This window comes from Mastacembelus armatus, chromosome 6, assembly GCF_900324485.2.
Source record: "Mastacembelus armatus chromosome 6, fMasArm1.2, whole genome shotgun sequence".
NCBI lineage: Eukaryota > Metazoa > Chordata > Actinopteri > Synbranchiformes > Mastacembelidae > Mastacembelus > Mastacembelus armatus.
This window is the reverse complement of record NC_046638.1, coordinates 18,896,911-18,909,151: the sequence shown is the minus strand read 5'-3', so window position 1 is coordinate 18,909,151 and position 12,241 is coordinate 18,896,911. Positions and strand designations below refer to the sequence as shown.

At 38.2% G+C, this 12,241-nt stretch overlaps 2 protein-coding genes across 3 annotated transcripts; one reads left to right on the top strand and one right to left on the bottom strand.

Annotated features, from left to right (window-relative positions):
* Positions 1 to 405: 405 nt before the first annotated feature.
* LOC113133517 (protein FAM180A-like) lies at positions 406 to 3,448 on the top strand. The gene is made up of 3 exons (XM_026312371.2): positions 406 to 692; positions 2,903 to 3,000; positions 3,109 to 3,448. Exons 1-3 carry the CDS (start codon positions 617 to 619, stop codon positions 3,430 to 3,432), a joined length of 498 nt encoding a protein of 165 aa, XP_026168156.1. The 5' UTR covers positions 406 to 616; the 3' UTR covers positions 3,433 to 3,448.
* A 620-nt stretch (positions 3,449 to 4,068) lies between these two features.
* On the bottom strand, positions 4,069 to 11,610 carry slc23a4 (solute carrier family 23 member 4). Of its 2 annotated transcripts, none has more exons than XM_026312369.2 (12): positions 11,376 to 11,610; positions 10,581 to 10,721; positions 9,878 to 10,035; positions 8,468 to 8,627; positions 6,571 to 6,752; positions 6,184 to 6,304; positions 5,927 to 6,083; positions 5,571 to 5,824; positions 5,318 to 5,482; positions 5,103 to 5,211; positions 4,906 to 5,001; positions 4,069 to 4,355 (listed from the first exon to the last, which is right to left on the bottom strand). In XM_026312369.2, exons 1-12 carry the CDS (start codon positions 11,421 to 11,423, stop codon positions 4,087 to 4,089), a joined length of 1,860 nt encoding a protein of 619 aa, XP_026168154.1. In that variant the 5' UTR covers positions 11,424 to 11,610; the 3' UTR covers positions 4,069 to 4,086. The 2 variants fall into 2 exon arrangements, with proteins under 2 accessions (XP_026168154.1, XP_026168155.1); XM_026312370.2 differs by having other exon boundaries at positions 5,571 to 5,770.
* Positions 11,611 to 12,241: the final 631 nt, after the last annotated feature.

Here is a 12,241-nt window from a genome sequence, read left to right as displayed (position 1 = left end):
TATGTATGCTGTACATGATTACATGGTTTCCAGGGTTGCAATTGAGCATTATAATCATTCAAATTCAAAAAGATTATGGTGGAATAAACTGAAAAGCAATGGATGTGATGCTTCGACTACTGAGGTTACACAGGTACAGAATTGTTAAGTAATCACATGGAGGAAAAAGCTTTTTAAGACAATGAGGAGAAGACACAAATGAAAAAGATATTTGATGTGACAAAGATTATGCAAAAACGAAGAGGACAAAGACAGTAAAATGTTATTGGCATGAAAAAGTTAAACTCGAGAGTGGAGGAATGCTGTAAAAATGAAACCTGATGATCATTAAAATGCTGCCTGTGAGGAACACAGAGAGAGAGAAAGAGAGAGAGAGACAGCTCAGATGTGTATGGGAGGGTGACAGTAAGAACACAGTCCTGAAGACAGATGGAGTCAGAGAACTCAAATGTTAAAGAAGGGGTAAGGTGTCATTTTGTTCAAGAAGGAGAAGGAAAGAAATGCAACTGATGAGCACAATGGCAGCTCAAAGGTAGAGGCACAATAGTGGGAGAACTTGAGCAGAGTGTTGCACTGTAGTTACATCCACTAACAGTGTGACAGTGAATGAGCCACCATGCTGCACTGGAGGATAGTCGTTGTTCTTTTCTACTGCTGCATCAAAACAGGTTTTGCGCAATATCGAACTAAAGGTAGGACTTGGATCTTTTCATGCAAAATGGAATGAAAACTACGGTATATGACAAAGAATGTTGAGATTGCCTCATTTTTAACGAATATGAACATATTTAGGGTAATACTATTAAACAGAATAATCAGACTGTTTTATGTGTCGGTCTGTATATAAATATATACTATATGTATATAGTATATAAATATATAATGACTATATAAATTCTATCCATCCAAATTCTAAGCCTAACTTTTTATACCACAGTTAAATGAATCTTTGCCATACTGTCATATTAAATCAGCAGAGTCATCATCTTTTATTTTATTTTTTATTTTGTTTTTACTGAAAAAAAACACTAGATTGAATCTGTTATGTGTTTTGGACAAGGAAACTTACAAATGTATTTTTTTTATCTGGGAGCTCCTAGGCATTACTGCTCCATTAACACAGGTACAGGTCTGTGTGGAGGACTAGCACCCTTGTACTGTATTAAGAATACAGTAACACCATATAGCTTAATACAATAGAGTATAATGTCAAAATCACAATAGACAATAATCACCAATTATGTATTTATGGGTTAAATAGCTGTTGAGTTGTAGCACATTTCACTTCTCATCTAGCTACAGCAGCTGGTTCAGATGTTATCTGCACCTGTTTCTAATAGAGAAAACAGCGGCTAGGGTCCAAAGCTATCTGAGAGAGGAAACTCATATTCTCAAGTCAATGGAAAGCATACTGCTGAGATATTCAGACCAGCCTGGGTAGGGGAATTCTTTATGTCTGATGAAGTGTGACATTTTGTGATTTGATAAATGTTTTTGGTTTTTATCACACACTTAAAAAACACTGCAGAGAGAGAGTGAAACTAAAATGCATTAATGGCTACAGTACAATAAGTCTGATGGTTACAATTTTTGGTTTTGGTTACACACACTTGTCCACACACATACCAACTGAGACTGAAATCCGAGTAGAATTTAGGAACACTTCATTGTAAAAAGTAGGAACGATCAAAAGTACATACTTTAGTTGGCCTTTTTCATTCCTTTTAGACAAGGGACAGCTGGCAAATGTAAGCTTTGTGTGTGCACAGCACAGACTTAAGGGCACCATATGATCTAAAATCATCTTAATTATTTTGTACTTTTTGGAATGACAGCACCACTTATGATACATCAGTAGAATATGGGTCATTAGTGCAAACTTTTTACTGATTACAGCCTGGCTCAAATAGTTTCCCCTCAAATATACCGAGATGTCCACAACTAGATTCCTGCATGGTAGCACAAATGCTGAAATGGTCAATATTTTGGACCAGCTATGGATCGAATTTGAATTTCATCAGCAAAAAACAAAAAAAAACAAACCATTATTTAATCAACATTGGTGCCTAGAACTTCTCCTGATGTCATATGAAATGCAAACTGCCTCAAATTATATACATTAATTAAACAAGCCAGAAAATGTTGGAGATACTGTATTGTAAGTGAAAATACTCAGGTCGGTCCATCTATCAGCTTTACTAACAGCACAAGGAAAGCAAAGCTAGCTTATCTGATGGTTGGGCTGAATTGGCCAACAACAGACATCAATGTTCCTCCACTGACTTTAGTGATCGGCTGCCTGTTTTTTTTTTGGTGTCACCAGCTGGTCAAAGAATCTTCTTCTTATGTAATATTTTAACATATACATCATAAACAAGTTAGGGCAAAGGTTTTCTTTGACAGCACGAGATCTGCTGTAGGCTAACACCCTGGGCTAACCTGTGCTTGTGAAAGTGGTGTGAAGTCTGCATGTCAAAATCATCTGGAGCTTGTTGTATAATCCACATGTTACTCCGCCTTTGATTCGTTTGCTGCCTTTGAAGTTTGAGGTCATGTCTCATCCACTGCAAATAGAAGTCATCTGTAAGGTCAGAGATCACCGGTTTGGAAAGGCACAGTGTGCAGATAATTTTAGGATGACTTGGTGCAGGCCAGATGAACCTGGATGTCATATGTGCCAGAATGTCAGCACCCCAGTGAAACCTGTATTTCATGGTACCTGACAGTCTAGAGTTTGTAATTCGCTTGTCACAAGGAATCACACTTCAAGAGGTTTTTTGAGTCCAGAACAATAAATCAGGACAGGAGGCAAAACCATGTGGTTTATGATAATCAAAACTTTCTGTTTGTCCTTGCTTTCCTGCCACCTGTCTTTCTCATTGCCTCTCTCTGTACCTACTAGCCTTGTGTCCAGCTGCAAGAAGAATAAAAAGAGGAGCAGCAACTGTGGACAACCCCACTTTTCATAAATCCTTTGATGATGCTCATCTTTTATTTGAAGTGAGCAAAAATATATCCATAAATATAAATATTCTTAACCAAAAAACTGGGTAAACATCATGAATAACTGACTATTGATTCATTTCTTGCTTTCATTCTAACAAACAGATTCTTCTGGCTGGCGTAGACTTTGAGGCTAGTGGAGAGTTTGTAGTTAAAGATGCTGAGCTGGCTTCCCTTCGCAAGACAAGAAACCTGAAGGTCATCTGTGAGGAGACCATCCCCAGGAAGATAACAGACATATTTCAGCTCATCTCAGACCTTTCGAATCGCACTACTCATCTGGGTCAGCAACATTTTGAGCGCACTTTGCTGACCTTGGTGTACACTGCCCAGGAAATGGTCAAATCCACGACTGAACACCAAAAAGCTGTATGGGCAGAGTCTTTTGTAAGCTTGTATAAAGCCATCAAGCATGACCTGACAATGTGAAACTGAACAGGTACAGGTTTTACAATATAATGACTCCATGTTGAAGTTAGGAATTCAAGAAAAAAAAACTTTAGAAACAAATATAATTTGAGTGAGTCACCCAAGTATATAGACATCATCTCCTTCATCCTTGTAGGCTGCAAGGCCTGTCGAGAACTTTGGCCACAAATAGGTAATATGCCTATGCTAACAATGAAACAATGAAAATACTGACTATCACAACAGAAGTTAATTTGAACATGAGGTATAAATGCAGAATGCAACACTAAACAATGGATCTACTTACATTCACTTGTGTTTTTAGTGTTTGTTCACCTAGCCGATGCGTGTGATTGCATTTTAAGACTGAAAACTAAACATGAAGCTTTAAACAAAATAAATCATCAAATACACTCAACAGTGTTAGGCCCTGTGAAAAAGTTACTGCATGAAAAAAAAAAAAAAACTCTTGGTACCTTGCTAAGTATGTCCAACCAATTATACCCAAGATGTGTAAGGTCACTCCCAAAAGATCACATAAAATATTTCACTTCATGTTGTTACAGTACAATGTCCAAATTGAGCTGCCTCTGATGGTAGATATATGTATATATTCTTTTTTTCTTGTCTTTTCTTTTTTTGTATAATCCCCTAAAAGTGGACTATGTACACAACTCACAGAGCAACTCCAATAATGATTTGTGCAGGTTCTGGGTGTCCTAATGGCTGCTTAGGCTCCAAGGAATTAGCATCTGCTCTGGAGCTGTCCAAAGGTCTGGGCACACCAGAAGGGCAGAATGGTATATACCGGAGCCAAGAGGAAGAAGACAAGTAAGAGCTGATGCCAAAGGGAAGGCTGTATACTTCTCCACTCTCCACTGTGTTGCTGGAGTCATCCTCGAGAGCCATGTTCCAGGCAAGAATACCTCGTTCATGCTTTGATCCTGTGGGACATGTGTTAAATGTGTTAATCCACATATAACTAGTATTGCTTTGTAAAGGCAGGGCATAATCCATCCTGTTTTCAAGTTGCTTTCTGACTTATCTTGTTTGTTTGTTTCCCACAAAGCTTGGGAGTGCTGTATAATATTCCACAGATACAGTACTTTTTTCCTTAAATAGTATTCGTTTCCACTCCTTTCAGTTTTATTTTCTCCAAAAAATAGAGATCTCAGAAGTATTTTGAAGTTAAAGTAGAAATTCACTGTTATGTCCATTACTCAAACACAAACACTCTGGCCAAGATGGACTGCTCCTTACACTACTGTGATAATCACCTTACACACAACAGTCCGTCACTGGCCCCTCTGTATTTTGTCCTGTGTTATCTCTTTACTTGGCATTTTAGATCTCTGCTCAATTTGCTGTACCAAGATAATGTATCTCATATTTTTCCAGTCTGATTTTCTATATTGACACTGATATGGATACTTAAACTATTTAAACACAATAATTAAATCGATGCAATAATAAGTCAATTAAATGGAAAACTACCTGGGATGGTGTTGTCCAGTATGAATCCAAAGAAACCTCCTACAAACATGCTGGTTGTCAGAAGAACCTGCAGCACCTGATCGAGTTCAACCACACCTGAATGCAACACAATAATCAGAAGACAGTATAATAATATAGTGCATTTTATGGAAATGTACAGACTATACAGCACATATAATGAGTTTGTATACATGTACCTGTAGCAATAGCTCTGGGGTTCTTTATGATCCAGTTAGGAATGACAAGACCAGAGAACATGGAGAACCCAAAAATAAATATGTTTCGAGATGAATTCATATCTGCATACTGAAAAAGTAAGGGAAAAAAGTATGGACGGATACATGAATAAGACTTTAGTGCTTTAGTATTTAGGTTAACATAAGAGCATTCTGTGAAAATTGTTGTTTTATACCTGAAGATTGGAAACTCCTGCTGCAGAAATGACGCCAAACATAACCATGAACATCCCTCCCATCACAGGCGATGGGATAGTGGTGAATATAGCGCCCACTTTACCAAATATACCCATGGCAACCATCAGGACTCCACTGGCTACTATCACCATGCGACTGCCAACCTGCAAAAAAACCAAACAAAAAAAAAAACTTAAACTAAAAACTTAAAATTATCTTCTGTTTAACCTACATAACTAAAGATTATCTTACCTTAGTAATACCCAGAGCTCCAACATTCTCGCTGTATGACGTGGTGCCATTTCCTGTACCCCAGGCTCCAGCCAGTAGACAGCCCAGTCCCTCAATACCAATACCCCTGTTGATGGCATGTTTAGGGGGAGGCGGAGCCCCAGATAGCCTGGCACATGCATGGTAGTCCCCCACAGACTCAATCATGGAGGAAATCACGCCTGCGAGGATGCCAACCACACCTGCTAGACTCACAGTTGGTATCCCCCACTGGCCTACAATCAAATTCAAACTCAAGGAATAAAATAGCCTGGAATCCATTTTTATTCACATTTTAATCACTGAAAAGTAATTTCAGCTTTCTCACAGACTCTTACCTGGGTATGGAAAATGGAACCAGGGAGCTTCGCCCATAACGTCTCCCTTTAAATCAGTGCGAGCCAGATAACCATACTGGTCCGGTTCAGCAGGAAGTACATTGTAGGTTGTCAAAATATAGCAGATAAGCCAAGACAAAGTGATTCCAAGCAGAACCTGAAGAGACATTAAAAATTGCTTGTTTAATTGTTCTAAACAATAAATGATTATTAAATAATCATATTTTGTTCCCAGTGACGACTTGTTTAATACATACAGGGAGAATCTGAAATACGTAGACACGGGATGTGTGCACTTTTTTATCCTTGCTGTATGTAGGAAAGGGCATAGCTATGTGACGGAGGTACTGTGAGAACAGGATGATCAGTGCTGTGGTCCTGTGTGAAACAGGAAGAAGGTAATTAAAACATGCTTGTACTATAGGAGTGGGTGAATCTGATTTAACAGAACCTACAGGACATATTTAACTGTCTAAAATCACAGGAGCTGCATTTCATACATGCAACATAATTGGAAAGTTAATATCTATACATCCATTAATCACTGCAATCCATTATTTAAAATCCCCTAATGGAAAACTTGAACTAGACTATAATTAAATTTATTTTTGTTCACTGTAGCACAAAAATCCCTGTTTACCCACATGGCAGAGATGCCCCAGTGGTTGCCAGCACTGCTGCCAGCTGAGTCAAACAGTGACAGTCCAATGAGAGAGATGGTGGGAGCAATGGTGAGAGGTCCAATGAAGCGCATGAAGAGTCCAATGAGGCCAGAGAAGCCAACAAACATTTGGAAGAGTGAGCCCACCATGACTGATCCCTGGAGCTAAAGACAGACAAAATGGAAAAGATTGCAGGATTTCTAATTACCAAAAATGCATCATATGCAAATTAGACGCTGGCTGGAAAATTGGTTTTGTGCCAATGGTAATTTCAAGGCTAAAAACTAAATTTCTTATAAAGCTTTCTGGCTTCACATGGTTCTAGTTTTTATATACTTAATGAATTAGATATTGTTTTTCTATAGTCTAATATATTTAGCATCAGAATAAATTTACTATTTATTAAAATAGTAGTCAACAGTGGTCTCCTTTCTATGGGCTACAAACAATGTTTTACAGTATGTTAATCCCATCAAGCCCACTAGCACACAATCTAAAATGCATTACATAGCTAATGGTGAGCACTGATAAATTAAATGGTGTTTCACAATTGACATGGTAAATTAGGTTAATGAGCAATTTACATGTGAGCTACACTGACAGAGAAAAATCTATTCCTTGTACATTCAAACAGTCAGTATTTAAGATCAATGGATCTAACTTTGACACAATGAAAGCACCTAGTGAGACAACCTGAGTTACAATAACAGTGTTTATTCATGGCTAACGTGTCAACAGGCTGGAGAACGAGCTCATGCTACCATGAAACCTGCACACATAACATCACCCTTTCACGTCAATGAGCAAGTATTGTCTCAGCACAGGCACCACGACTGACTGAAAAGGTCATTTGAAACATTTTTTAAAAATGTTTTCTGAACACAACATTGCCACACAGAATAGTTAAGCCCAGTCTGTGCACATATCTTATGATCTTCCAGTACTTACTGTAATATCTCCTTGTTAGAGACTGCAAAACTAAAACACACTGCTGGTTTCAAATATGAAGGCTAGCCATTCAGGAAAGGATAACCCCATGATCCACAAATGGTGCACCAGCTACTTTTATCAAGCACACAAAGGCATCATGTTGCTGTTCGCAAATAAAAAAAAGTATCACTGTATATTACTGATCAAACACATTCAATCACTGAAAACTTTGTATAGCACCTTTCATACAGGTCAGTGCATTTCAAAGTGTTTTACAGAAAATGACAACTAAAACATGAGGGAATAAAACACAAGTGGAAACATCACCACTGTCAGCTGCTCTCCTCAGGGAGACTGTTCCTACTGTTGAGAGCATAAATACTCAAAGCTGCCTCACAAAAAGTTTCTGTCCTGCACTTTGAAACAAGTAAAAGAGTGTCTGTACTGGCTGCAGAAGCAAGTTAGACAAGTATGCTAGTTCAAGACTACAAAATGCTTTCAAAACAAGTCAAATAATTTAACTCAATATGGAAACAAACGGTCAACCGGTGTGAGGACTTTGTTCTTCTGAACCTGGTGATCACTCAAGCAGGTCTGAATCTATTGTGATGGATTTATTATTGTTTTTTTAGGTGGACCAGATAAGAGACCATTACAGTAGTCCAGTTTGCTTGATATATAAGTGAACAATAGTCTGTGTGTCACGTCAAGAGAGAAATGGACGCACTGGAGTAGATAAAAAGCATATTTGATGACAAAGCACCTATGAGCTTTAAAATCCAGCTCAGAAGTGGGATTTTTTTTTAGTAAGAGTTTCAACCATCCTTTAAGGTTCAAAACTTTATGCACAAAAATAGCATCCTAAGCAGAAACTATTCTTGTTCTGTGAACCAGCATTAAGTGAGTTAACCTGTAAGCTGTCATTGGAAAGTTCAGAGGGTTTACTTACGGCTCTCATTCGACTCTGCCACACCTCTATGAACTCTGTGGAGGAGGTGTTGACTAAGCTTGCATTTTGGGTCCAAGTGGGACATGTCCACTCTGGCATGGACAGCATTGCCATGGAGGGAGCCAGCAGTGTGAATGTACCACCTTGGAGAATAGGCAGCCTGGAAATAAAAAAGGCAAAGATTTATTTGAAGATGAGCAGGGAGATGGAAAATAGACAGGGGTCCTTGTAGGCAGATATGTAGACATAATGAGATTTTGCAGATAGACATATACATATATATATATATATATAGATAGATAGACATATAGATATTACATCAACTATAGGCAATTATCATTTTCTAAAAATTAAGGACAAGACAGAACTTTCTAGTGAAACATGATCAACTGTCTCTCACAGAAAGGTCGAAAGGTATTTTCGGGGAAAACGTAGAAATTCAAGAAAAGAGTAGACACATATCTAGTGAGTATCTTTTGACAGCAGTATAGCATTTTTCCATCCTGAGGAATACCAAAAAATACTGTATTTCTTGTAGTTTCTCTGGAGCAGCATGTAATAAACATGACGACTGTTTTCCTCACAGCTGACCTCTAGGTATTTGGAGAGAGACAAAAGAACATCAGTGGTACTAAGACAGGGGAAAGTGGATTTAGCAAGAACTAGATTCCAGACATAATAAGATGGAAATTCTTTCCCTAATCCCACTGTGACGCCACTATTCAGCCAAGCTGAATCTGCACAAGCATAGTGCAAGTTCAGAGCTGCAGAACATGGTTTGAGTTTCTCCAAAACATACGCAGCCATTACATCAGCTCAAGTCCTCTGTGTGTATGTCGTACTTATGTTACTCACTGTGAGAGAGGGGTCATTTCACAGAGACTTTTCTGGTGTTAACATTAGATTGTGGCATATTGTAATGTGTCAAGACTACAAAAATGATGTAAAATTACAGTACAAGGTACAGTATAGTGCAGGGTAAAGCTCAGTACTGTTGAAGCCCTCCAGTCATGGCTCAAAATACCTTAACATTTGCCAAGCATCTTAATGTAAAGCCATTCACAACTTACTTCTCTGATAATCCCTTCAAAGCTGTTCCTATTAACACAGTCAAATATTCTATTGTTCATGGCTAATCTGACTTTGGCAGGCCTCACAGCTCAAAAGACGTTAAGAAGGAAAGCTGAGAGGTTGTTCTGTTCTGGTTGTTCAATGAGAAGGAGCAGTGTTCAACTTCATTGCAACCTGGTGGATTTCTGTGACATAGCACAAACCAACACAAAATGAAAAAAAGCTTATCCATGGAATTAAGGTATATTATCCCTTGATGGATAACTTATTAACTACAACCATCTGTAATCAAACCAAATTTTATCTCCTCTGAATCCCACAAGCATGTTTTTTTCTTACCGTACGCCAAAGATAACTTGCAACAGAGTGCAAATGCCAGAGACAAAGAAGATGGTACTGATGAGGTGGCTCTGTGTGAGGGCATCATTCTGCAGACACAGCCCCTGAGACAAGATCAAGGGGATGGCAATGATCCCTCCAAATGCAGTCAAACAGTGCTGAGGGGTGGAACAATGGAAAGAGGTTAATTTATTGTAATCTGTGTATCATAAACAGTACAGAATAAATGCTTAACATGACATTTTACGCATTCAGGGAATATTCTACCTTAGATAGAGGGCAGTGTCACCTAAAAACAAACTGATCTTTACATTTTTGTACACGACTGAACTTGTGAAGCGCAGAGTGGACTACACATACACTTGGAATGACTCACACTAGATGATGTAAAAAAGGTAAAAGGATATAAAAGAGAAACGTGTATACTGTACATGCAAATATGATGCTAAATCAGAATTTCTGAGGAAACTCTGTGTGATCACAGACAAACTCTTACTGCAATCTCAGCTGTATCTAAAGCAATTTTCAGAGCCAAGCCTACATAAATGAAGCCACATTTAAGCGTCTGTGAAGGAAACATCAGATAGAAGCTCTCATGTGATACTGTGGTCACGTTTCAATTGTTATGTAACATCAGGAGCTAGACTACATGAGTTTTTAAGAAGTAAGTGGAGGCTCATTCTCAAGCCCTTCGCTGACGTACCTGGATGCCAAGGATAATGCACAGGTACCAAGGAGGTACATCTGTCACACAATATGCCAGCTTGTTGCTGTCATCATCCATGGATGAGTCTAGTTCTTCTCTTTTCTTTTTGTCAGGTAGATCACAGAAGCGTCCTTCAATCTTTATCCGATCAGACAGAAAGGCAGACAGGTCAGTTAATGCATGTCGAAGGATGACATGCTGCAAAAAATCTGTATGCCTTTGGGGTAATATCAAAATATCAGCATAACTTTGGAGCCTGTATAACTCTAACCCTAAAATAGTTAGAATTATAAGGACAGTCTTTAGTACTTCTTCCTATTTACTTTGCAAAAGTAATTTATCGTTTATATTTAAGATTTTGAACGGAAGCATATAAAAAAGGAAAGTTTCAGATTCTGCTTCTCTGACTAAACAGAGTATCACTTAACATTTCAGTAATGTGATTTTAAGCATAGAGGATCTGGAATGTAAACAAGTATATGTATCCATGACAATACTTTGCTTACACATCTAGCTGGTGTCAAATATTAACTGACCATAACATCTAGTTTGTACTGTGGTACTCATAGACAAAGTCGTCCTGCATGTTTGCATATGTAGTTTAGAGATCAGTGGAGAGATAAATTACAAAGTAATATTATTAATGTTTATATTATGTTTCTGTTTACGCTCACAAAATCTAGAAGCAAATCATTGTATCATATGTATTTATACTTTAAATAACTGGAAGTTGCTTTATTAAACAAGTAAAGTATGCCAATGTTGCATGAAGAAAGTAGAATTTATACTCACTGCAAATGCATAGTTGTCAAGACCATTACTTTCCCTTTCTGAAACCATCTCTCAGGTGGTGGTCTTCTGAGAAGGAAGGAAAAAAGTGAAAAAACATTAGTCGGAGGGGAGGGAACACACCGAGAGAGCAATGGAGCACCTGACTAAAAAGGGAGAGAGTCGGGAGTAATGGTGTAGTACTAATGGGCTGCTGTGGGCAGTGTGGTAGGAAGGAGCAGAGTTCAGATACAAAACTCTTGCGCTTGTTGATTGAAATAAGCCCCACCAGCAGCTCATGTGAACCCAATTACAACAGAAAAAGCAGCTGACCAACCAGCATCTGGCAGTCACGAAAAAGAGCATGCAATTTTTTTTCTCTTTCTCTCAAACACACTGTCTTTGCTGTCTTCATAACTCAAGGCCTTTAGGAAGCCAGAAATAATACAACAATGACATGTCCTTAGAGTGGGGTACAGCTATCCTTGGCCAGGAGAACAAGATCCTCCAAGGCCACTGATTGTGCTGGTCTGGTTTTACAGCCACAGTCAAATTTCTGTAGTCAAAGATACTGAATTGTTCAAAGCTAGGCCGCAGGGCATAGTTCATTATTCATATGTTGCCCTTACCAAAAAGTTTTCCCCCTTTAATTTTAACAAAAAATATTTGCTTTGATAGAGAATAGACCTCCAGGACTATCACATGTTCCCATCATGTGCTTTAAAGCCATTTGATGATGGATAAATGTTACCTAAATGTTAACTTAATTTACTAATTTACTGTATATGGTATTAGACTATATTAAATTATTAGTCTAAATTAAGAGTTTGATAGCAGCCCATGTCCACTTAATTAAGGACTAGTGCAGTGGAGGAGGCTGAGAGACTCAC